Genomic DNA, 26,643 nt, shown 5'->3' with positions numbered 1-26,643 from the left:
GCCGACCGCGAACCTGCCGCCGTGCGCGGCCCGCCGGGCGCCGCGGCCTGCGGGCGGCCGCTGGTTGGCGGCGGGGGGACACGTGAGGGAGGAGGGGGCAGCGGCGGCGGCGGCAGGAGTTTCCCCGACAGCTGGAGGTTGCGGCGGTGGCTCCTCCTCCGCGGGTCCCCGTTAGAGGCGAGAGACCCCCGCGCTCCTCCTTATTGACAAATACACAAAGGGCCGCGCCGGGGCCGGGCCGGGGACGCGTCTGGAGGCGGCATGGGAGACAAGAAGAGCCCGACCAGGTAGGGCAGCGCCGCCGCCTTCCCGGGGCCCGCTCGGGTGCGCGGGGCCGGCGGCGATGGCGCCCGGGGGGGCCGGTGTCGGGCGGCGCGCCCCGCGCTGCCCCGCGTGCTGTGTCTCCGCAGGCCGAAGCGGCAGCCGAAACCCTCCTCGGACGAGGGCTACTGGGACTGCAGCGTCTGCACCTTCCGCAACAGCGCCGAGGCCTTCAAGTGCATGATGTGCGACGTGAGGAAGGGCACCTCCACACGGTGAGTCCCCGCCGCCGGCCCCCGGTTCGCGAGGCGGCGGCCCTGACGGCGGCGGGGCCGCGTTCGGCGGGGGAAGCCGAGCCGGGCCGGGGGGTTCCTCCCCCCCTCCCCCCCGCGCTCCCAGCTAACCGTGCCCCGGGCGGAACTGCGGCGTCCCACGAGGACCCGTTCTCTGCGAGCCGTCAGAAGGCGCACGGTGACCCACCTGGTTGCTGCCCCTCCTGACGTGCCGCGCGGTGCGGCGCCGGGGCAGCGGGGGCTTTATACAGCCAGCGGGAGTGCTGGCCGGGAGAGCGTTATTGAAGGATCCTTTGTTAGGGTGTCGAGCTTATGGCTTTGTACTGTCAGCCGGAGAAGTTTGAGTGGCAATAAAAGTTGCGATCCTATGGTGAGCGGCAATTGCGTTTTAGACAGCATTCAAAACAGCGCTGAATATGACTTGCAACGAGTGTTACACGTTTGAATTTGTAAGTGCAGATGCGTGGTGAGAACGATGCGTCTCTATTGCTGAAGTTGATTTCCTGGAGTTCTGCTAACTGGAACGCGTGTCGGAAGTACTCTCGTAACTTCAGCTTCGAATATGTATATATGTATCATAAATAAGGCAATCAGTGAGGTAAATGTGCTGAGAGGAATTGCATCTGTCACGTACGGCGTGCTTTCCAGCGATGAGCGTGGCGTTCTGTTGTATCGCAGGTAGATGTGCTCTGACTGGTAACATTCAGCAAAATAAAGGGATGAATGTAAGCTCAGGAAAGCAGCACGGCTGAAGGCTGCAGCCATCCTCAGCCTCCGGGCAGTTTGATAGACAGAGTGACTTCAAAATTATGTTCCACTGACCCGGAAACTCAGTTGGATGGAAGCACTAAGACCAAACAAACAAAACAAGCAGTCCTCAGATACCTATGTCACCATTGCTTTTTCCCCCCTCCTTCTTGAATATTTTAGAGGTTTTGAACTATGACACATTTGAACGTATTTTAGGAACAGTGATTTTTTCTTTCCGCTTTCTCCCTCACAGTGTTCTGAGATGCAGAGTTTTAGCTGATACCTTCATTTTTATTTCTCTGCTTAAACTCCAAAACGATGCGTGGCTGACAGGGTTTGTGGATGTAATTTTCCCATTCGGTTTAAATGGATCGTGTGTTCATGCGGGTGCAAGATCTGGGATGCAGGGAGAGGTTTTAGACCAGACAGTTTTAGGTCCAGCTCTGAGCTGAGATGTGAACTGGTAAGTAGACCTTTGTATCGATGGAGAGAGGAATCCTTAGGGTGCCAAGGAGACACAAAAGGCAGTTTGGGTGGATTTATTTATTTATTTAAAGGAAGTGAAGTCCAAGACACCAAATTGGGGCCCTATTAAGCCATTTACTCATACCACCCTTAGAATTAGACATTTTTCTCAGTGTTGTTCAGAATAACAATACCATGGAGTTCTGATGGCACTGAGAATGTTGAGCTTTTTGTCTTCCATTTTGAATCTTAATGTTTGTATGGATGAAGCCGATGCCTCAGCACAGTTCTTAAGTGTGCATTGATTCTTATTCCAAATTTTGCTTTTTTTTTTTTTAATTAATGAAATCTATGTCTACTAGACATAGTAATGCCTCTGTGATGTAAGCAGTGATGTAAATCACCTTTTTTTAGTTCAGAGAAATCTGTTTCTTTGTGATGAACTGTTTGATGTCTGCTTCTGAGTGTTAAAATTCGCTAAATGTGAACAGATTTGCAGATGGAACACCAGGCAATCACAGTCAAGCGTAATGCTTTTGAAGGCCACTGGAAATTAGGTTAAGTTGATTAAAACTCGCAGGTTTTTATACTAATTGTGTACAGTTAATTTCACAGAATCATACTCAGGTGCAGACTCAGATTTATGTGTGTTTTCACTGTTGAACCATTTTTCTCTCTCCAGAAGAATTACCTTTTATGCTAAGGGCTAGGTATGGATTATGATCTTTAAAACCGGTAGCACTGTTAAGATTAGTGGGAATAATTCTTACAATTCCTCAATCATATTTTATTATACTTCTAAAGGGAACTCTCAGTTATGGACTTGAATTAACTTTTTCCATGGTAGTGTCACCGTGGATGATTAAACTGTGTTGTTCTTGGATAGGGGACATCCAAGAGAAATCCTGCGTGCAGCAAGAAGAGGCGTAACAGGCTCCCAAGGTGGCACTCTTTTCTTTGGGTTTGTAATGAACCAGTGCCCAGCATGGAGCCAGTTAGATGTGCTGTGAGTCAGATGGAAAGCTGACATCCTATCTGCTGGTTGGAAATCCCTGTATGTTTTACTGGAGAACTGTTGCTCTACTGAGGATCTAAATTTTCCTGTAGACATGGCTTTCTTATTTACTTTCTAGCCTAAATTGTTCTGTATCGTTGCTTGGGTACTGATAAATTACTGTGTTCCTCTTGATAGGAGGCTGTGCTGAGTATAGTAATTTTCTATATGTGACCTTTAAAACATTTTGAAGTCTTTCTAGGTGAAAGATGTACAAATGTAAGGAACCTAGAGCTGTAATAATCCTTCATTTCTTGGACAAATCTCCTGCTGAAGTTCATTAGAGGTATGAGTAAGGAAAGCTGAATAGAACTGTAACACGCTGTGTTGAAGAGGGCACTGGTAACCGTCTCTATATTTAGGTTGCCTAATAGTTTCCATTAAAAAGAATTTGTATGATCTCTTTGTGAAGCCCTATTGTTTGCAAAAGCCATTGAAGTTTGGCAAGAGGAAGAGTCCTCAGACTGAATAAGTGGTTTGATTTCTCTGCCCCATGAAATTAAGTTTTCCTGAGACATAAACACTTGAAAATCATCATTTCCCCTCTGTCACTTGTGTTGTACAGAAAAGTAAAGTAATTGCTGGAACACTGAGAAAGCCCAGACCTCTGCAAAAGCACCAGTGGCAATGATATTGTGCTGAAAAGCCAGAAATGAATTATTTGGCTCCCAAGGAGGTTATAGTGGGGTTGCTGAATTTGGTCCAGCCCTTACAGCTGCTGCTTTCCCAAAAGAAAGCTGTTTTAGTGGGCTTGCTATCATTCCATTTCCTTCTGTGCTTCATGGCACTGTCTGAAACAGGAGCACTCCGGTACTGGTTAAGTTTCAAGAGCTGGGCTGGGTCCTTGGACAAACCATATTGCAGCAAGTGTTAGCTCCCAGTTTGTCTGTTCTTCAGTAAGATGGTTTTTGTTTTTCTTGCCCAGCTAACATGCTTAGTTCTTGTCATTTAGGCATGTTGCAAGTACCAAAGGTTCAGAATTCCAGACTTACTGGGAAGCAGCAGTTAGGAGGATTTGCATTCTCTGTAAGGGGATGTACATCTCGTGCCTTCTAAGAGGCTGAAATACCTCTCCATCACATCTCTGCTCCTTCTTTCTCATATCCTATTAACGCACTTGTTACTCAGTGGCAGCATCCAGATCTAAACTTACCTGTCATATTGCTTTCCTTAGTTTGATTGCTATGCATGTATATTGTGATCTGGTCTCTGCTTGCATGATCCCATTCTTTTTTCTATGCCATGACAAAGTGCTTGTCCATTCAGTGTAAAGGAGGAGCATCCAGGGGAATGTGAGGGGTGCCACAGGAGGAACTGCAAATCTGGCTTTTTAACCTTTGAAATGCTCAATGTGATACTCTGCTGTGCACATGAAGGAAAACAGGGGAGTAGGGTACATGATCAGTTTTCTCTTTCTAAACTAAACTAAAACTAAAATAAAATTGTGTGATTTTTTAATTTTATTTTTAATTAGGAAAAAGAGCAGACTACCAGGAGATATTTTTACTAATTGCATTCCCTGTACTACTAAAAGGAGAAGGATTGCTATACAAAGATAGAGCTACTTAATGCTTGTTATCCTTTTATTTCATTTTATTTTTAAAGCTACTTTTTCTTGCTTGCTTTGAGTCCAGTAAAACTTCATAGCCTTAACTATGAATCTGTGAGTCTAGTATACATGGTTTTGAAGTATTTTTCTTTTGATGAGGAGGAAGAGAGAGAGAATAAGGAGATAAAACAGGTACAAGTGACTTCTGTGGAGTGATTTTTTTTTCCTAGATATTCTTCTGTGATACACATGTTGGTCCAGCTGCTATATACATCGTTTATGTAAAATAACCTCTGGAATTTGCAGCCAGAATGAAGTCATCTCAGGTCAAGGTGAATTTCTGTGGAATCAGGATGCCTGCATTTAACGCCTTGTGCTTCTGAAGCAGAGACATATATAACAGCTGAATAGGGCATGGCTTCCACATCCTGAGCTCTATTGATCTCCCTTACTGAATCGTTTTCTCAGCCTAACATACAAAAAGCCAGCTTTAAATCACGACAGACAAAAGAGTTAATCTGAGATAGAAAGAACTCGAATGCCATCTTTGTATGCCTTCTTGATATTTGTGCACGCTCCTTCATTGTGCCTTAGAGTGTGACCATTCTATACGTGCATTTTCCGTGTCTGACAATCTCCTAACTATGAGATACAGGTCTTTACTTGAAGCTGTCATTAGCTTGTTTTACGCCTTGAGAAGCATAAATAAAGTGCTTAATTTTTAAACTTGGATATCAAGGTCATTTTTCTTCGGGAAATATGTGCAATTTGTTTAGTCATGTACCATCTGGATGTTTATAAGCACAAATCAGTTACATTTAACCAAATCTGGTATTTGTATTTCTGTTGAAATGCCGTGCTGCTCAGGACGAGGAATTGGTTCTTATCTGGTGTATCTGGTTTAACATGTCTGTTTTACAACAGCTTGTTAAGGACTCTCCTCTGCCTTCCAGCATGCAGCCTCAGTGCGTACGCGCATGCGCATGTCACGGGGAAGGTTGTGAAGGAGAAAAAGAGGAAGAGCCGCCTGTCGTGCTGATTTTACAAATACACGACTGAATCGAGCTTAAACTGGAGAGCGTTTCGTTACTTGTGGTGGTTAGAGAAGAAAATATTTGCAGCTGTGAAGTGAGTGAAAAAGTCCTACGTAATCCATGCTTTACTGAGCTCTGTATTACAAGCCTTATATTTTAGCTTGAATATGAGGAAAAGCATGAATAAATATTTCTCTTTTATTTGTAGGTAGCAATCAGATTATCTGGTCATTCTGGGTTTCAATTCTTATTTTTAAGAAGGAACCTTTGGAATTCTTTAGGAGTTTATTTAGAAATGATTTTCCCTGAAAAATGTGTTTTGTTTCTTCATATAAAACAATGAAGTAATTTTTATTGATTGGAGCAGCTCTTTTAAATGCGCTTCATGGGCATAGCTTGTATAAAGAGTAGACAATATAATGGACAGCCAAAAAATAATATGTTTTTGAAAGAGTACATGAGCTATCACTTCTGTTATACTTCGGGCTTTTTTATTTCTTCCTTCCCGTTTTTAAAACAGTCTTCTCAGAACGAAACAAACAGTATTTCATGTGGTGTGCAATCATGATCATCAGAGGGCTGGAGCACCTCTCCTATGAAGACAGCCTGAGGGAGCTGGGCTTGTTCTGCCTGGAGAAGAGTAGGCTCTGGGGAGGCTTGATAGTTGCCTTCCAGTAGTTGAAAGGAACTTCTAAGCAGGAGGGAAGTGAGCTTTTTTACACGGGTAGATAGTGACAGGGCAAGGGTAAACAATTTTAAACTGAAAGAAGGGAGAGTTAGATTAGATGTCAGGGGAAAATTTTTCACTGAGAGGTGGTGAGGCACTGGCACAGACTGCCCCTGAGAGGCTGTGGATGCCCCATCCCTGGAGATGTTCAAGACCAGGTTGGATGGGGCCCTGGGCAGCCCGATCTGGTGGGTGGCAACCTGCCCCCAGGAACTGGATGATCTTTGAGGTCTCTTCCAACCCAAGCCTTTCTATGATTCTGTATTAGGCTAAGACCGAGTAGAGCCTGCTTCGTGTAACTTTGACAGTTAATTTAAACCTAGTTTAGTTGTTTCTTCTTGCAGGGTATTAAAAATGGAAGTTAGATGAGAGGTCGTCTTTGGTCAGAAATTTAGGTGACTGTTATTGTTTGCCTTTTATGTTTATATACTTTATTTAATTAAATATTTAACAGAAGAAAATCTATGCCTTTATGTGAACTCTCTCTCTTTCTCTCCTATGACAGTTAACTTTAGAGTCTTGGACAGGAAGAGAAACTTATTAAATATTTTCAAGATCTCAGCTCTCAGAATGGAGTTAGCAGACATGACTTCCAGAAGGCCATCTTGATTCTTGGGCACTGCAAGATCACAGTTAACAATGGCTTGTTCAGCTCAACTGCACCAAAGCCAAGAAAAATAGATTAGTGTTTGTTTTTCACAGTTACTAAAGTAGTAATAGCTCTGAAAAAAATTTGGGTTCATTTTTAGGAATAGTTCTAAGAAGGCTAACATGTTTCCTAGTGATCATTTGGCTTATCCATGTTCCTCTAAGAGTACAGAATGGAAATGATCTGTGAGCTAAACCCTTCCGCTGAACTGAAAGAGGATCAGTAAACCTGAGCAACCTGTAACATTTTTTTGTCATAACAAGTTTCCAGTGAAGGAGACAAACCCAACAGCTTTCCAGTTTCTTGTGCTTTTTTATCTCTCATTTTTTTCTGGATTCCTGACCTTTCTGTTCAGTAAGATAAGTTGATTTGTACTCCTCCTATTCCCAATGAATTTCCCAGTGTATTTCTAGTTCTTTGCTTATTGAGTTATGGTTTCCCTATTCACTCATTTGCTCTCGCCAAGTCTTTCTCAGACTAACAAGATTGTGGCAAACCTTTCAGATAAGTAACAGTTTTCTTCTGTTTATATTATGATTTTCTTTCTTCGTTCTTCAGTTTGCACATCCATTTCTTACTGGCAGCCCAGATCAATATCAGACCTTCAAGTTTAATGCTGAGTTGGATTATTTCTTTCTGAATATCCACTAAGTTATGAAGCTTGGTATCAGTTCTTCCTTTTTTTCTTTTGTTCAGTATCATGATGTTAGCTTATCTGAGCTTTGTGATCCGCTACATTTTCCTGTCCTTTCCTATTGCATTCTTTCTAGAGTAGTTTTGTTCTTATGCAATTGTTGGTCTTGTGGTGCTTTATGCTGTCTTGCTTGTGATTTCATCTTTTTGATTTTTGATTTGTCTTAACTCAGAATGGGTTTGGCAGATGGTTCCCAGCACCTTTCAGTGTGGTGCTGTTTGCTTCTTCTTTTCCTTATTCTTTTGCCCAAATCATGGTTAAGTATATGAAATAGTTTACCTGTAGAACCTTAGGATAAATGTTGTCCCACATCTGTAATTGGTGGTTGAGAACTATGAAAAACAAACCTAATTTTGGACTTCCTTCTGGACAGCTTCATCCCAGTCTTAGTCTAGCTGGAGTGACAGAATGTATTTTTGATGACATTGCAAATCAAGACTTGAGGTTTTGTATTGCTTCTCTTTTAGTCACTCAGACAATTATTCTGTTAGAGAAACTAGAGTGTTTCAAGCCATTCGGTTTTATCCTTTATATGCTCCTAGCTGTTAAATAATTTTCTTCTAGTACCGTTTTGAAATTTGAGTTAGGCTGAGTCATTTGTTATTTCCTGCATTTTTATTTACAGATCTTGTGACTTCTCTTTCTCTTTTTTGGCTCAATTTGATTTCAAGAGTGCATTTCATTAGCTGTTGTTGACTGCCACATGTAATATTTAGTAGCCTGATCTGTTTCTTATTCTAATTAGTATTCCTATCCCCTTATTTAATTTGGTTATATGAAATTAATCTTCCCTGTGGAGACTGAAGTAAAGAAGCCTTTTTGCTTTCTGGTGTTTTCTTTCTTTACGTGTTTGATAATGGATATGCTACTTTCTTTCAATTTTCATGAGGAAATACTTTTGAGTGTGAGGGGTGTGTACTTTGGTATGGTTGGTTGGTTGGTTGTGGGTTGTTTTTTATTTATTTATTTATTTATTAGTTGAAATGTCATTTTTTTGTTCTAGGGCCATCAGTCGTATTCTTGCTTGCTGTGTCTTTCCTTGCAAAAATAATTAACTGTCCTGGTCTGAAAGATCCTGGCATTTGAATAAATACCTTCAATAAGACTAAAGACTAAATACATGAAACGAGAGGTCTTGCTGGTGAAAAGGATGCTCATGAATCATTTGCAAAGTGGTCAGAAGTTGCATTTTCTGAACCACAGCTTTTTGTAACCATTTATCCTTTACTGCCGTGACTGTCTCTGTGCTTATCCCTGTTTCATAGAACTCGATTCACATATCTGTACCTCTCATCTTGAAAGTCACATTAGGATAGCGTGCTTCACAGAAAAATTTCTCCTAGTACTGGATGTCTTCTCTACTTGGTTGGTACAGCCAAAAAGAAAATACTTCAAATTTAGGCTAGTGGGATAAAATATTAAGTGTTCATTGTACATGCTTTTATACAGTCGCTTATCATGATTTAAGTAGGACAGGGAGATCCTGAAAATTATCTGTTCTCTCTGATGTGCATTCCACTGATATGTGGCGTGTTGATGTAGAGCAGGCTTGAACTTGGAGAGTTCAGCTGCAGAATGTTGTTGGGAGGCTTTTGTCTGGCAAACCTTCCATCAGAGGTCAGACTGAAGGCTATAAGAAGTAACCTTGAAGCCTGCTACAAAGTTTTTTTCTTGGTTTCTTTTTTATTTCTTTGGAAGTTGGGGAAAAAAATAAAAATGATCAATGGAAACTTTTCCCATCCTAACTTGCTGAAACTGGGACTTACCTTCAAACTTTTCCATAATGCTTGAATATGCAGTATCTGAATGGCATAATTCAAATGACAATGCTCAGTAGAAAAAAAATAAGTGAATGAGTAAAGGTTTTAAAATTAACTTTATAAATAAAGTTCCTGACTCCAAAAGCAGGAGCAAGTTGGTTTAAAGCATTCACTGGAAGCTGTTTTGTACAAATATTGTTGAATTCTGTGATTAGTATCATGAGCTAGAATTTCTGTAATTAGATGAAAAAGGAAAAAGGCCAGGACTGATGATTATGGCCTTATTTTCTGTTAATACGCATCTTTCCTGAAGAACATCACAGAGGCTTGGTTTTAGGGAAAGTGCGTAGTTTTTTCCCCTCCATAAGATGGGATCTTTGAGTGGAGGAAGTATGTAGAATGCTGCAGCCTTCTGGAAAGATCAGACATGCCAATGGTATAGAATAAATAAGGTGGGTCAGAAACAAGCTCCTCTCTCCTTGGTCACAAAATTAGTTGTGCCAAGTACTGATCCTGCTTTGTGCAACATCAGCATGTCTCATGTTTTGAGTGTGGGGCTTTTTTTGCATGGGTATGAGAAGAATCACAGTTTCTACTGAAAGGGAATGGAGGAGCAGCCTCGCATTTCCAATCCTTTGTGGGATAGGGAAATGTGATTGAGAGATCCCTTCCCCATGAGTCCCAAGGATCTAGGGGTCTAAAAGACCTTATCTACCACTTTCTTTGCAGATTCACAGATACTGCCTCCCCAGGGGATGTTGTTAAGGAAATTGAGCTTCTACATAGCACATTGTCATCTAGGAAACACAAATTGGTTGATACCCATATGTTTCTCAAATGGGATATTTTCAGTGTAGCTATCACTTGCACTGAACGTCAGTAAACCACGGTTTGTAGCATATGGGAAAGAATTTCTAATGCATGTGAGAGGTTGAAGTCTAAAAACTGTTTTTTGGAAAAATAACATTTGATGGCTGACTTAGAAGGTATCCACAAAGACAAATTTGGGCTTTCTAAATGTCTTGATATGAATATTTCTTCCGAGGGCAGACGGTTGTGCAGTGTACTGATTGTCTTCAGGAGACTTGCTGGCCTCATCTGTTAAATGTCATCTGGAAAATAGGGCATTCCCTTTAAGGGAATGATTAAATAGGGACACTGCCTCAAGGGGTAGTTTTCTGCACATTTATACAGTGACTGATAAAACCATATGGGTCTTGTAAGTCTATTCTAATTGAATCAGCTTTTATTGAAAGATAGAATTGCTAGAAATGCACTGAATGGATGAATTCCAAGTAAATGATTCGCATGGTAAAACAGCTAGGAATTTGAAAGTGCTGGAAATCTGAGCTGTCTGAAAGTTAGAATTCAAATATAGATAGTATGTGTAGAAATTGCATTGTACTCTGCAATACACAGATGGATCTGCATTATGTTTTCTCATGCAGACCACTAGTTCCATTGTTTACATGGTCATAATTATGCATTTATCTTATTCGTAGAGGCAGTGTTCTGTACTGTTAACACTCCAGGATACGTCAGAAGCAATGAGAAAAAATAATTTGGGGTAACAAAGTAAATTACCAACGTTGAAAATGCATTTAATCACAAACTGCTTCAGTGTTGAAATAAACACTGTTTTTTCACAAGATGACTTGGTGATTAGCACGAGCATATTCCTGTGGCACAGCAAGCTAAACATCTTTTAATCTGATGGTTTTTATTCTGCGAATAGCTTAATAGAGTGCTGATGACTTGAGGGTGAGCTGATCTGTGTCAGTCCAAGGGCCGCTTCTCCTGCTAGTAGTATAGTTTAATTGCTGGCAACTATTGTGTCTGCAGTACAGGAAATAGATATAGGAAATACTTTTTGCTTTTCATAATGTGATTTTAACTGCTGAAAATGTAAAGTGGCATCATTACATGCACTGCTAGCTTCTGCATAGACCACAGGTAGTGTTATCTAATTGGTCATAGTGTTTGCAGTGCTGCTCAGCATACATAATGTTTCTGGTTCTTTGCCTTTTGTTTTGAATACTACCAATTCATTTATGCAGCAATGAATCCTCTCCCATTCCCTTCTTGGTAGTAAGTGGTAAGTTGTCATCTGCACATGCTTGATTATGGAAAACTCCAGTGGCAGTGGGACACAGATTTGTTCTGGGTTTTTAGCGAAGTTGAAAAGGTAGTTTCCTTACTTCTGGAATATTGTATAGTCAAGTATTTTGGGAGGACTTGGAAGCTCTTGTGGCCCAAGATTCTGCTCCAAAAGCTTGCGGAGTAGACGTTATGGTCAAGTAAAAGATAAATGTGGCTTACAAAGTAAATTTTTCTTGTGTATTCAACCTAGAAAAATTAAAATGTTAGTTGAAAAATTGCCTAGTGGAAGAAAATAAAGTCTCAAAACTTTGTAGCTACCAATTTGTGAGGATGTGGAAGAATGTATTAAAAGCTGGCCTGTGTTTTGAATATGGAAATGCGCAGGAGTTCTGTTCAGTTATTTGGGAATGAGTTTTTTGTGTTTGACAGAAACAAGTCAGTACTCCCCTTCCGAAAAATATTTCTGGATATACTGCTTTAAATGTTTATTGTCAAACTTGCACTTGAAAAATTAATTGTCTTATTGAGGCACGAGAGATCAATAAAAACCATAAAGTTAGTGACTGTTTTTCATCTCATCTGCACTGCCAGACTGCGTGTCCTTACACCTCACTGATACGGTTTGTGCATAAGCTGGAGTAAATGGCTTAAAATATAAGGCTGAAAACTTCCACTTTCTCACTTGAAGTTTTTGAAGATTCCACCATTCGGTATGTGTTAAATGCAGTTCAGTTGTTGTTGATTTCCTGTGTTATTACATAAGGACAATTACTGCAGTGACGTAATGCATGTTTGTATGTTTTGGTTCTAGTGATTTCTGTATGTATTACAGGGAACCTAAGTAAGAACAAGTTATGACACTAAATTTAATTTAGATCCATTTATTCTATGGAAAACTGTCAAAGCCATTGGAAACTCAAGTGGTGTAGATGCAAGAATCTCTAGCCATATTGTAACATGTTTTGCAGAAACTCTTCTGAAAAAGTAAAAACATGCTGTGCTGAAAGTGCTGAAGTTCATTACCTGATATTTGCAGTGTAGCTGGTTATCGCTGTACGAGGGTGGATGGAGGAGTGTAACTGAATTACAGAGAATTCAGAAGCTGGTGGGAGGAAAGGTAGTTTATTTCTTAGTACCTTCTGCTTCAGAAGGTGCTGTATTACTTGCTATAGAAAGCTGGATTCTGAAATATGTATGTATCTCCTTTTGGAGGCATTTAGACTTTCTGGCGCTTGAAACTGCATCATTGGTCTGTGATGGAAAAGTCACGTTCCAAAGCTGCTGGTTGTAACCTGTCCTGTGATCTTCAGTGTTACGAAAAGCTTTCTGAGCTCTATTATAAAGCTACAGTTAGAATGTTGCATAATTAATATCATTTTGAAAAGGGGCAGGAAGTTTGTCTTACTGTAATATTGCTACAGTATTTAACTATGGATGCACACTGTAGAAGTTGCTTAAACTGATGTCATAAGAATCACTCAAGACATTCATATCTAAGTGAAGGTATTCTCCTGATAATATGCATTACATGAGCATTTTTTCACCTAGAAAATTTACCTGAAACCACTTTCTCATATCCTCCCTTTTGTCTACTTGTTTGAAAAGTTGTTTACTGTAAAATAACAGTACAGGCATCTTCCAGCTGACTCTGGCTATGCATCTGCTTGCCCCAAAGGTTAGGAATAACTTTTAATTTTTAAATTAATTACTCTAATTACTATGTTAAGATATATTTGAGAATTTGAACCTGAGTAGAGAAACGAGGACATTCAGGGAAGAAGATATGACTTGAGGCTAGCAAGAATATGGTGATTAAGTAGGAAGTATGCAAAGATAAGCTTTTCTTGAGATTTCAGTAATGACTTGAACTAGAAAAATGGAGATTAGAGTATTACAGTGGATATCAGATTTCTATTAGCTTCTTGAGACATTAATATTCAGGATAGATGTGAGTGGAAAATGATCTTCAAATAAATTATAAGATATTTAAAGCCTGTACATTTGTATTGAGGAATGATTCAGTCTAGTAATGAAAGAATGGGGTAGGATTTGAATTGTTTGACTTTGTTCTCAACAAGATTTTAATACACTTGAATGTATTCTACTTAGACTTTTGAAAGACATGTATGATACAAACATCAGCAGAACAAGATTCTTACTAGGTTCTGGCCAAACCTAACCATGTTGCCAACAGTAGCTTTATATGGTTTACAACTGCATGTTGTGAACCGTGTTTCTTAAAATTGAATAGCCACCATAATGTTTTTTTTTCTTGTTCAAGAAGATGAGTTATTAAGAAAAAAAAAAAAATCAAGTTCTCTAATATTAGCTCTTCTGGAGCTTGTCTTTTATGTTTGATGACAGTTCTGGGAAGTGCTGAGAGGGTGAGCTGTAGCCTTCTGAAGTGTGTGGCTCTGTGGAATGAAAATACGTTCTTGGTGAGCTGAGCCAACAAATCTGGTACTGTCTTGCAAATGCATTTTAGAAACTCTTGTGGAAATGCTCTAAATTATCTGGGGTTTTTTTGTTGCTTTTTTTTTTAAGGTATGTTTTGCAGAATCATAGTTTTGAACTAACTGAGATGTGAGTTTTGCAACATCTTTGTGAAATCATTTGTACAAGTGGCATTTAGGAAGGGATATTTGTGCAATGTTTGGTTAGGTGTCTAATGGCAATTTGGTACTCCAAATTGAAAAGAGACAGAAGAGATTGAAATAATCATCATTTGGCTGGCTTTCTTTGTGTTGCCCAGAGACGAGGAAAATATGATAAAGATTATAAAACTAAAGATGCTGAGTGATAAAGAATATTGACTACAGCAGCTATGTGCACTTCTGTATACAAATATCTGAAATGTATTCAGGATGCTGTACCAGAAGCAGTACATCATGTGCTTTTAGTATATGAAATTGTACCTTTTCCAAGAGTGTACTGACTTATGTGATGTAAAATATGTTTGCTGTTAGCAAATGGGTTGCACGCTGAAAAAATGGATGTTGGAAATGGCCTGACATATCATGTGTATAAAGCACACAACCTGGCTATTTCTTTACCCCATCAGTGTCTTCATAAAGGCTGAAGCAATGAGGAGGGGAAGCTGAACTTAGTCTATTCTAAGACTGTTCTTCTTTATCAGGGATTACTCTTTTTTTCCAGTGGCAGTGTGCTACAAAATGCAGACAAGTAAAGATTTTCAGTCTACATCCTGCCAGAAGAATTAAACTCATTATTAAATTCTAAGAGATTTGAAGACTAGAAAACCCCAGACATTTTAACAAGGCGCTTCTGAAATCCTCTCTAGAAGAGGGAATAGCAAGGCCTAGTGGAGGAGGAGTACTGATAGAATGACTGAAATTGGAATTCCGTTTGAAAAAAATGTTGAGTAACTTAACTCAGCTTAGTCAGAATCACACAGAAATCCCACAGTAGCAGATGGAAAGGAGATTATCAGGTCTGCAGGGCGCTAGAGAGAGAGAGAGAGAGAGAGAGAGAGGAATGGTGTAATACACAAAAGTCTTGTACTTTTGATAAGAAGAATTTTAAATTTGTTGGAGGGTAAACCTAGAAGAGTTTGACAGCGGCCTCTAAAAACTTGTGTTTCAAAAAGGGAGGCAGACCCCTGGAAGGGGGTAAATGGAAGGGAGGACAGTGAGATACAGTTAAATTAGGAGTAGTAGTTTCTCTGTGCTTCTGCTGATAAATAGCTGTAGAGTTAGCAGTACCGTTCTCCCATGATGGAATATTGTGAGGGCTAATATATTAAAGATTGAGACCCTCTGATTGCAGTGAATGTCAACAGAGATGGATGGCCGTCACGGTAGAAAGTTCATGCTAAAGGATGATCCATGGGACACGTTTTATATGGAATTCACAGGACAGCAGATCTGTCAAAGGAAGAAACAAGGAGTGTGATTATAGGCAAATGAAAGAAAAGCTTCTGTGACTAAAGCAAATATGAGTGCTTAAACAAACATTTTTGGCTATCCATGTCATCTGAATTAAAGTACAACAAAGAAGAATTTGAATAAGCTTGTAAATGCAGCATAAGATGGAAGGAAAAATAAAAGGATTATTAATCAGATAGAAAGTGGAGGTATTGTCATGATGATGCTGTTATAGCCATATTTCTTTGTAATTGGCAGAAATGTGTAGCGTGGGGAATGCTGTTTTTCAAATGTCTTCCTTCACAAGTAGTAAGCAAAGAACTGTTGGACTTCTGTTTATAGCTAGATGAATTTTAGGTACTTTTTCCTAAAAGCTGGCAGAGCTTTTTCCATTATGCTTTACCTGAAGATATTTCATTGGGAACCCCTGACTTTACTTTTAGAGTTCCTGTTACCTTTGTCAGAACTACAACAAGCTTTCTGGGCTTTAATCCTTAGTGCATCAGCATGCTTATACTGCATCTTTTAGAACAACTCCAAGACTTTTCCAAGAAGACATCATAAAGAGAATGTGTAACGGCTAAAGCATTTATTTCCTGTGCTGGTCCCATTCTGTTACCTTTCAGCATTGCAAGAGTTTGACTGAAGATGACTTGTCTAAGTGGATTAGCTACTGCTTGTAAGACCTTTTGGCAATAATTTATTCTTGAAAATCTCTGGAGAATGAAATTCAGAGCATTAATTGAGTAATATTGCTGGTTTCCAAGCCAATTTTGCTGTGCCTTGCTGGTGAGGCAGAGTAGATTGTAGAACTGCATGAAGCTGATGTCCGGAAACGTTGGATTCCTGGCTTGAGTCTTTGTAGTAAGAGCCGTCAGGCAGCCTGTGACCAAGAGGCAAATGACCTGGAAATTCTCTTCAACTTGGAAGCCCATGTCCAGTCCTCCCGAATTACCTGAAAGTGAAGCATATTTTGTTCTTGAAGAATAATGTGGATTTTTCATTTTTTGAGGACAGGATTCTGTGACCAGGGGCTAGGAAAAGTCAGTAAGGATTCTTGCTCCAGATACTTCTAAGCTTTCTTTCTTGAGGGATGAATGTGTTGTCTTGAACAAAAGGTCAGAGCCTCCCTGAAGGGAAGAGAAGTTCAGATAAATGGTACTGCTTAGGGATTAGGGGTATCTTTAAATAGAACCTTTTCAAGTCTCTGAAACATGTCTTTTGAAAAATTTGTTTATTTATTTTAAGAAGTAAAGATCTTTTCTAGCAGAGGAACGAAGAGTGAAAATTATAGGAACCGTGGAATGCCATGTAGAAATTCTACAGAAAAACAGGTGAGAGCTTTGAAGAAAAACCACAGGCTTTGTTTTGCTCAGGAGTGAAACATATCCTGGGAATAAAAATATGGTAGTAGATATTACTGATAAATCTGAAAACTCAAATCTTCTGTTGAGTAAATGATTCTTGGTGTATAGCAGTTACCTGTTCTGTGTGGGGGCATAAACATCTCATCTGTCCATGAACCAAACACTGACCACTACTATACTGGGCAGCTACAACACAACATCCTGCTGTAGGAATAGCACTTCACAGGCAACTCTTTCTGAGGGTGAGGTAAGATGTGAAGAGCTTTATAGGAAAGAAGGGAGTAAGATGAATTTGAAAGCTGAATTCTATTGTCAGGCAAATAAAACTGGGCTAGAATATTGCTGTAGTTGTTAGAGGAAAAATGCGGAGAGTAAACTGACCAAGGCTCAGCAGCAGACAAATGCCTGGTTTAATGTGTGATATTCTAAAAACCTGTAGGTACATTGTGCACATGGCACTTCTGCTTTACAAAATAGATAATTTGCCACTTGGGACCGAAAAAGCTTCCAGCAAGGGCTTTTTGTCTGATTTGGAACCAGGAGATGGATGGATCTAAGAAGAGGAAAGAGAATGAAAAGACCATATTAGTATGGAACCAGGTCATCCGTTGAAGGCCATCTTTCAGCTTGATTGAAAGCTGAGGTTGGCAGCATTTCCAAAATTCCATTCTGTTAATATTGAGAATTAAAACTTCTAATACATTTGTAGTTGTAACATATGCAAAGCATAGGAGATACAGCTTCGAGAAAGAGTGTGCATTTGAATATGTTCTTTATGATATATTCTTCAGAATACCTGAGCTCTCTAAACCGTATATTATAGATGTTAGTGCAATTCTTCCACAACAGGTTGGAAAGGTATATGTTCAACAGTGAGATACAATTACATCATCTAACTTTCCACATGAAAATTTCTAAGTTCTGAAACCTATGGGTACTGGGAGAATAGGAGTACTAGTTCTGTGTGAACTAGTTCAAGGTCCATCATGACTCGCACTGAATCAAAGCTGCTCTGTTGGACTTTCGATGTCTGCACTGTGCTGCTTGGCAGTTTAATTTGGTGGGCTCTGTTCAGGTTGTGCAACACCAAATGGAAGAATCTTCACCTAGCCCTGCAGCCAGGGCTGCGTGGGAGCTGCTGGAGACCCAGGTAGATATGGGGTAGATATGGAAAAACTCGCAATTTCTCCACTCAAGAGCTACTTTGAGAAGTACCTCAGGTCTGTCAAAATTGGGGTTGTGCACTTAGTAGTGCCAGAGACTGCTTTATGGACTCACGATGACTATAGAAGCAGCGCTGTGCAAGTGTGCTTGTGCTCTGACTGAAATAAATTTGTAGAATCATAGAATAACCTGAGTTGGAAGGGACCTACAAGGATCATCAAGTCCAACAGTTGTCTCCACACAGGACCACCCAAAAATCAAACCCTATATCTGAGAGCATTGCCCAAATGTTCCTTAAATTCCAGCAGCTAAGTTCCATCCCCACTGCCCTGGGGAGCCTGCGCCAGGGTCGGACAACCTTCTGGTGCAGACCCTGTCCCCAGCGCCCACCCGCCCCTCCCCTGGCACAGCTCCATGCCGTTCCCTCGGGCCCTGTCGCTGTCACACAGAGCAGAGCTCAGCGCTGCCCCTCCGCTCCCTGTGAGGAGCTGCAGCCGCCATCAGGCCTCCCCTCAGCTCCTCTGCTCTGGGCTGAGCAAACCCAGGGACCTCAGCCACATGCATCTTGCCCTTTGGAACCTTTACCATCTCTATAGCCCTCCTTTGGATGCTCGCTAATGGTTTTATGTTATTCTTACATTGTGGTACCCCAACTGTATGAAGTGCTTGAGGTGAGATTGCACAGACCCCAATATACTTCCGCATTAAGCCAGCATTGTCCTGTTGCATGTTTGATGTACAGCCTAGATGACTTAGAGTTTACTGTACTCTGCTGCAGAAGTTATTATATTGTATAGAGCTATTGTTCAATTAGTTTTCAAAGCTGACCTGCTTTGCTCTACTTGGACCAAGTTGCTCACCACTTCCAAATGGTCAGCATTCTTTTTATACAGATTATTGATGGCTGTCAAAGGAGAGAGATGAAGGAAGATGTCCCAGATGACTTACAAGCAGCGAGGCACTGTGTTGTGTCCTGGGAAGGGAAATGACTTGGGGCAGGAGTTTTAGATATGATGTAGATCTAATGTGCTCTGTGTGTTTTTGGATGAACCCTTCTCATCTCTAGGCATGTGAGCTGTATAGTATAAAGCACTGTTTTTTTTCTCCTTTGTTTTTCTTTTAAGCATGCCAACAGCAGAAATTAGCCCATACATCATATTGTTAAATATTTCCTGCCTTTGGGAGAATCCGTGTTGAATACATTTCTGTACAGAAATCCTAAAGAGACAATTCTCTGCAGCTTCTGTGAATGTATCACCTAAAACAGCTGCAAAATCAAATCTTGTAAAATGAAATGTAGTCACCATGAAGTTCACCTCAGTTGAAAGGACTCTTAGCTCTCAGCATTTTGTAACAGTGTATGCCTCTGTTGATGAGTGTTCCACATACAACAACTAAAGTGAATTATTAAATAAAAATGCACCATTTTGAGAGGCTGACTATATATCTAAACAAACAAGATGTATTGTATTTATGAATGCCTTTGCCTGTGGTTTTGAATTGTTCACTTGTGAAGTTGCTCCCAGTGGGAGAGGCAAAAACGTGATAATCTTAATACATAAGTTTATAGAGCTTCTTTATGAAAGCTGGTTAGCTCAGGTGCTCTTGAACATGCTCAAAAAGCAAATTACCATAAATGTATTGATAGTTTAAAAGGCAGACTTAGCACTTAGCTGTAGCAGCCTATTACAAGGAGTCTTGACTGTTTTTGAAATCCAGTAATTGAAATTGTTGTATTTTGGCAAATTATCAAAATCAATTTCCTGTTACAGGAATAGATTTTCATATATTTGACTTCTCTGCAAGAAACCCTTCCTCAATGTAAGTTCTTTCATGTTTGAATGACATGGCTCAGCTACAGCTCAATCACAAACAGTTCTATTGGTTTGAAATTCCATGAGCGGTGAGGTTACCTTCTGAAGCCTGCGTGCTTTGCGGTGCTCAGCTGCAGTTCAGTGGCCCCTCTTTGAGTACCCAAGGAGGAGAAAGGGAGGGAAGGAGCCTTAAAAGACTAAATCACTGTTGAGAGATGTGAATTTGTTCTTTTTCTTACTTGTTTTATTTTTTTTATTGTGATTTTTTGTCTTAGTTGACTTCTGTTCCTTGTGGCAAAGATCTTCTTTTTAATTCTTTTTTCTCTCTGTATCATTTTATGGTACTAGGCACTAGATAAACGAGCTTCTATACTGAATTTCCCAGCTGTACTCTAACAGAAATATTTTATGTAGGCTCTCAAAGTAATGCCTTCTATTTATTTCTATGGAAAGTGCAACAGATACAAAGTGTGCAATAACACTGCTTGGTAGATGAAATACTCAGCTACAAAACGCTGTTTTTCACCATAGTCATCACCATTAGCTATGTGTTTTTGCCATGATGAACAAGAGTCTGCCTACTGTGCTCATAAAAATCTGCATGGCTGTGTGGAACGTGGCTTGTCTTTCACATCACTGTTGCCACTGCTGAAATGCACCACCCACCACCTCACTGTTGTCACATCCACTGGTTGGTCTCCATAAACATTCAGGAAGTCAGTGAATTTCATTTTGCCTTTTTTTCCACATAGAGGAATTTAGTGACATACTTCTGCTTCATCCACGCTTCCATGTCAGACTCCATTCTGTCAGACTGCCCCTCAGCTGCCATCTGTCACACAGCAACAACATGGAATGAAATACTGGTGGGAAGATTCTACCTCTACTGCCATACCACCAACATCCGCCTCTGTCTTTGTAAGCCATCATAATAAAAAAGGAGGGATTACTTTCAGAGCAGCCCTCGTAATTTGCCCTCTGGAATTCAAATTATTCCAAGTTGAGAACTTGTGGAATAGATTTTTTTTTCACATCCTGCTCTTTATGAAGTTTCTCTGGTCATGGTGCTGTCCACAACTCTGGGCAACAAATCTGCATCAAGAAATTCACTACTGTCTTACTTTGGTAACATCAGATTATTCCTTCAGGTAACTAGAGTATTGGTGAAATTGTCACCCAGCCATAGTGAGAAGTAGTGTTTCACTCATCCATCTCCTGGAGCAATCTTTCAATCAAGAGAGATGATAATTTTGTTTCTATATCACAGGTGTTTTCCATCTGAAATGATAAGCCTGTGCATCAACTTCCCCTCTGTTCTTCCTATTTTCTTATGAATTACTATGACAGAAGTTAAAACAGTTCTGAGGCAAATTTTCATGAAAATATCTTGTATGCTCACTTGTTACAGCACACTGAGTCACTTCACTGATTTTGGTCTCAGTACAGTGGGTGTTTTTCAAGGTATCGCTTAGAGTTCTCACCTTTACTCACCTGAAAAGCATACGCTCTTATGTTTGCTAGCTGATACAAGCTGGGTTTTTGTTATTAAGTAATCCATTGCTCATCTTCTTCTCTCTGTGAGTTAGTGTGGACTTAGCTCATGAGTGGGTATTTAATTGAATTCTAAGAACTAGAAGGTTTCACTTCAGGTTAGAATTTTCATGTTCAAGAAACTGTGTTGTGTGTCCTGATAGAATGTGGTCAAATGCTTCTGATGCCAGCTTTTAGAGTATATGTGTTCTGACAGGTGTATTCTATTAGTACTGCAGTACATGTTGTTTTTTTGTTGTTGTTTGGTTGGTTTTTTGTTTTGTTTTGTTTTGTTTTTTTCTGTGAAGAATACACAACAGGATTTGTCATTACCTTCAGGGAATTTGTTGGAGTTAAAACACTGTAAGGCCAACAGTAGGTTTAGCTGTGATACCTGAAAGGTCATCTTTTTACTTTTTGAGATATGGATTGTGTGCTTCAGTACTGCAGTACACTTAAAATGTACTCCTTTTTCATTTGAGGGGACTGGCAGCGGGTGGTGAAGTATTCTTCCAGAAGGTTTCATGGTTTGGAGCTCATTCCATGCAAGTCTGGATATAGCACTTAGGAGAAGAGAACGCATTGTAAATTCTTGTCTCCAAAAGCTTAAAAAACAAAACCAAGACAAAGCAAACCTCAACTGTTGTATTTATTGATAATGCAAGTGAATCAAAAGGCCACAATGGGTTTAATTTTGATATGCTATTTTAATGAAGTATATGTGTATATATATATATGTATATATAATTTTGGTGGTGGTGGTGGTTTATTTTTTTGAATCGAGTGTTAATATTACTAACTGCTGTATAGAAATTTTTAGACTATTGTTGTAAAGCCTAAGCTTTATGTGTATATACATACGTTGTATATATATGTGCACACAGGAAACCTCGACCTGTCTCTCAGCTGGTTGCACAGCAAGTTCCTCAGCAATTCGTGCCCCCTACACAGTCAAAGAAAGAGAAAAAAGACAAAGTAGAAAAGGAAAAAAGTGAAAAGGAAACAACTAGCAAAAAGAACAGTCATAAGAAAACCAGGTAATAACTTTAGCAACTTCTGTTGTATTGGTAAAACATAATTGGAAAAGAAAATATGAAAAAAAATGTTCTGTGATTTTACTGCTTTGTGAGTCCTGTGGCATACTCTTTCAACAATAATGCTAAATATTTGATGTTCCATTGTTGTAGGATGCCTATTATGCACAATGAAAAGTTGCAGTTTGTTATTTTAACCAGAAGATGGAGACCAGCTGAATTTAGAAAGAGTTGGATATTTTTGTTAAGGGATTCAACTGCTTTTTCACACCACATACAATGGTAGACATGCAAAACATGATTGCTAGGCTCAGGAAAAGAGAGGGAACTGGAGGGACTAATTACCATGCAGAATATTGCTGGGAGAGGCAGGAAGAATGGAGAAGAAATGGGGGTAAAAGGAGACAGGGAAGAGAGATGGAGAGAGAGAATGCATCTTATTACAGGAGAGTGGGAAGGTGACATAGTTACAAGGAGATTTTGAAAGGCTGAACTAGTATAGAAATTAATGTGACAGGGTAAGATATGTATATTACCTACTGATAAAAATCTCAGCATCTCAAATCTATTTGGGATACTGAATGAAAGTCCTGGACTCTTGGAATGGAAATCATGACACATTGGAATACAAGCAGCCATTGTAAAAGCCTCGTTCTTGACCAGAAGAAACCTCCAAAACAAAGGCAGCAAATCCAGCCCCCAAACCATCACAGCCTAAGCATAACATTATTGCAGCAGAAGTGTGGTGTCAGAAAGCTGAGCAGTATACAAGACATGTAGTCTAATCAAAAGTGGGAGGAACTATTGATTTTTTTTGGAAGCATTCCAGAATAGTCCAGCCAAGGAAGATCCTTTGGGATTAGTTATGCAGAGAAGTAGCAGATGCTTCTCTTGTGCCTGAAATAGGATCATCAGGATCAGAAGCTGGGAGGGATTTTGAGTCAGGAGAGAACAGTCTTTAAAATAGTTACAGTTAGGATTAGGGAGACTGAGATGTTCCAGCAGGAAGAATGCGTTTACATTTTTCTCTAATACTCAGATGTACTATTTGTCTTACCACATGCAGTTGAAGCACTTCAGTTAAGAAGTACCTAAAGTTAAAATAGTAAGTATTTATGAAGCTAATTAAATATTATAAAATGGAAATAATCATTATTGGATTGCAGTAGTCCATTAAAAATGCAAAAGACAGGCAGGGAAGAAGAGAAAACGCTTAAAAAAAAAAAAAAAAAAAAAAACAACTAAAAAATCTTGGGTGAACTACTGGTATTGAGATTTGCATTAAGAATAGCTATTGGAAAAAAATACTTAAGCAGTTCAAGCAGTTTTTCACAGATTTGATTCACTGGATACAAATGCTTAGTTAGTTTAAGCAGATTCCTTCAGTATCCTCCAGGGAAGAGGATATCCTTTTCTCATTGCCTGAAAACTTGTATATTATTGCTGGAAACAATCATAAAATCTGAATGCACACTGAATATGATTAACAAGCTTCAGGCATACCACTTATGCAGGTTGATAATGCTGAACTTTTCTCTCTGTTCCCATGCTATAGAGCAGCAGCATTTCAGTTCTTTTAGATTCTTCAGCTGCACTACTTCAGCCCCAAGGGAACAAGATGTCAAATCCTTGTTCTATTCTAGCAGAGGAAAAGCAGGAGGTGTTTCAGCTGAAGTGGCTGGGAACCAATTCTACTTCAAACAAAGTCAGATGATAGGGTAAAGGTTAGGACTTCGCTGTTAGCACACCTGCTAACATATGATGTCATATGAATTTATTTTATTGCAGCTTGAGCTGGTGAAAGCTGTGGAGTCAGTTAAGTGCACAAAGCTATGCCATTCAAAATTGCTTGTATAAATTCACCTGTCTCATGACAGTTTGCCGTGATAGTCAAAGGAGAATTCTGAATTTAAAGTCCTTTATGCTCATCACTAGCAAAAATGTGATGGCAGAGTATGTCAGTGTTCTTTTATGATTCTTCATGTTGTGAAAATCAAACAAATGAAAGAATAGATGAAGAGACTTAATTTATCTGTGCTATATGATTACTGAGCTCTTTGCATATCTTAAATCACAGCATGTGTTAGGGATGCCAGAATTATTCTGTGAAGGGCAATATAAATACTGCACTAGCAGACTTACTGAGATTTTTAAATGAAATACAACTGCTGCACTTCTGTGTGGAATTTGTAGCTAACGCTGCACTGTTGAATTCAGAAGGCACAGGTGAGCTTTTGGGACACAAATATCCTCATTACTGAACACCATTTGCTACCTAGAATTGTTGCGTAAGGCTGCTGCAAGGACACATCCTTTCCTGGGTCAGATTTATAACTTCTTCTAGCCACAGTAATGAAAACCATAATTAAATAATAATTTAAGTAAAAATAAACGAGTTGCACATGTGAAGGTTTGTATTGTAACAGATAAAATATTCACATAATAAATTTTCACATAATCTTAGTTGAAGGTGGAAAAGGTGTTATTCTCACCTATTTTTAAACTTAAACTTATGGGAAATACTCTACCATAAGCACTTGTGCTACGTTGTCATTTTATGTATTACATGTACCACAAAGCAGTACTATGCAGATGTTATTTGTATGTTCTCCAGAGCACTTAGTAAGAGAGAGAAAGACAAGGTAATGAGATGGTGTGTGTGTTTCTAATATGATTCATTAGTGTTTCTAATATGATTCATTATGCTTTATTTAGGCCACGATTGAAAAATGTGGATCGAAGTAGTGCTCAGCATTTGGAAGTTACCGTTGGAGATCTGACGGTCATCATTACAGACTTTAAGGAGAAAACTAAGTCACCACCTGCTTCCAGTGCTGCTTCTGCAGATCAACACAGTCAGAGCGGCTCTAGCTCTGATAACACAGAGAGGGGAATGTCCAGGTCATCTTCACCCAGAGGAGAAGCGTCATCACTGAACGGGGAATCTCATTAAAGTTTATTTCCTCCAGTTTCTTTAGTCTCTTCTCTTTAAAACATGCAAATACGTAACTTCTGCCACCTGTTACCACATTTTCATGACAGATTATCCATGCACAATTGGTATGTTTACTGAAACATAATTTATGCAGTTTAGAAAGAAGAAAAAAAGTGCAGTAGAAATAATTTAAATGCAATCTAAAAATGCTTATGAAGCATTTTCTGACCAACTGTTTAATCTTCGTGTGTAAAGGTGCCATGAAAATGTGGTTTGAATGTTCATACACAGTGTTACTGGTAAGTCCATCTTCACTTTTAGTTTAGTGAATTCTAACAACTCTTGGAGTCTCTACTATTGGCATGTACTGAATTTAAATTTTTATAACATAGTTCAAGCTGCCTAAATATGTATTATCTGAGAATTGTGAAACATAGTTATATGTATGCAAGTCAAAGATCAACTTAATCAACTATTGCTGCAACAGAATTTTCATAATAATTATCTTAAAAACACCTGCTGGTACTTGGTGTGGTTAAATAGGAAAATGTTATTAAATAAAACATTTGTATGAATTTTTGCCAATGTTTGACACATTTTACTAGATTACTGTTAATGAATTATGTTAATGGTTTTACCAATATTTTTTCACACTTAAAACACTTATTGAAATGTTTACAAGCAAATACAAAAAAAAAAAAAAGTAAATCCATTCTAAACATCAATTGGTTAACTCTACAATTCAGGAAGAGTCACTGTCACTATACACTGGTATTCTACATTTAACCTCAGATGATAGCATTTGGCAGAACTAACATTGAGAAATACAAAAGCTTGGTAAAGCTTTAAAAATGACTGAAGTACAGTTTTTGTTTCTGCTTAGTGCTGTTCCCTTGCTCCAGATTTGCCTAGCGTTATATAATCAGTTACCATTTCATTACAGAAATACCAGATGTTGCACAAGAGTAAGGAAATAACAATACTATTACTATTTTTTTTTTAAATTTTGGATCAACTTCTTTTTATTTTGATTTGGCCTATTAGAAAATATTATGTCATAAATGATGTGTAAAAACCCCACAGTATCCTACTTTATGGCATAAACTGTCAATATTTTATGCACTTAGCAATATACTGATACAGAGCAGAACTATTTACAATCCCATCTGGTATTATGTAAAATTACCAATAAAATATTTTTGTGAATACAGATTTTTGCATTTTTGTTTACAGCCAATAAGTGTTTTGATATACACACATCCAATCCATGTATAGATTTAAATTATAGATTTGGGTTGAGTACAAAAGTCCATTTAGCTCCTTTCAGTGAGATGGTCCACTTACACTCATGTGATTCTTCTTTTCTTCTTCTTTTTTTTCTTTTTTTTTTCTTTTTTTTTTTTTTACATTCAAAATACATAAATTTATGCCCATGTAAAAGTTGAATGGACCTTTTTGGTAGTGAATCCTAAATTATTCCCAACATGTGGCACATCTTCATAACAGCTAAAAGAATGGATTTTTGTAGCCCCTGACAATTGTGATGTTTGGTGGTTTCTTGTAGTAATGTATTTTTCTG

General features: G+C 39.1%; 1 protein-coding gene across 1 annotated transcript; it reads left to right on the top strand.

The window, feature by feature from the left end:
- Window positions 1–36: 36 nt before the first annotated feature.
- Window positions 37–25,639, top strand: YAF2 (YY1 associated factor 2). The gene is made up of 4 exons (XM_031589578.2): window positions 37–287; window positions 411–536; window positions 21,980–22,132; window positions 24,845–25,639. Exons 1-4 carry the CDS (start codon window positions 262–264, stop codon window positions 25,080–25,082), a joined length of 543 nt encoding a protein of 180 aa, XP_031445438.1. The 5' UTR covers window positions 37–261; the 3' UTR covers window positions 25,083–25,639.
- Window positions 25,640–26,643: the final 1,004 nt, after the last annotated feature.

Source organism: Phasianus colchicus, chromosome 1 (assembly GCF_987193195.1).
Source record: "Phasianus colchicus chromosome 1, bPhaCol1.hap1.1, whole genome shotgun sequence".
NCBI classification, from domain to species: domain Eukaryota; kingdom Metazoa; phylum Chordata; class Aves; order Galliformes; family Phasianidae; genus Phasianus; species Phasianus colchicus.
This window is presented reverse-complemented; position numbering and strand designations above follow the sequence as displayed.

Excerpts from the sequence above, each read along its gene's own strand:
- YAF2 (XM_031589578.2), top strand. The coding sequence starts at position 262 with ATGGGAGACAAGAAGAGCCCGACCAG. Across the intron at positions 537-21,979 it reads AGGAAGGGCACCTCCACACG|GAAACCTCGACCTGTCTCTC; the intron begins GTGAGTCCCCGC and ends ATGTGCACACAG. Across the intron at positions 22,133-24,844 it reads AACAGTCATAAGAAAACCAG|GCCACGATTGAAAAATGTGG; the intron begins GTAATAACTTTA and ends TGCTTTATTTAG.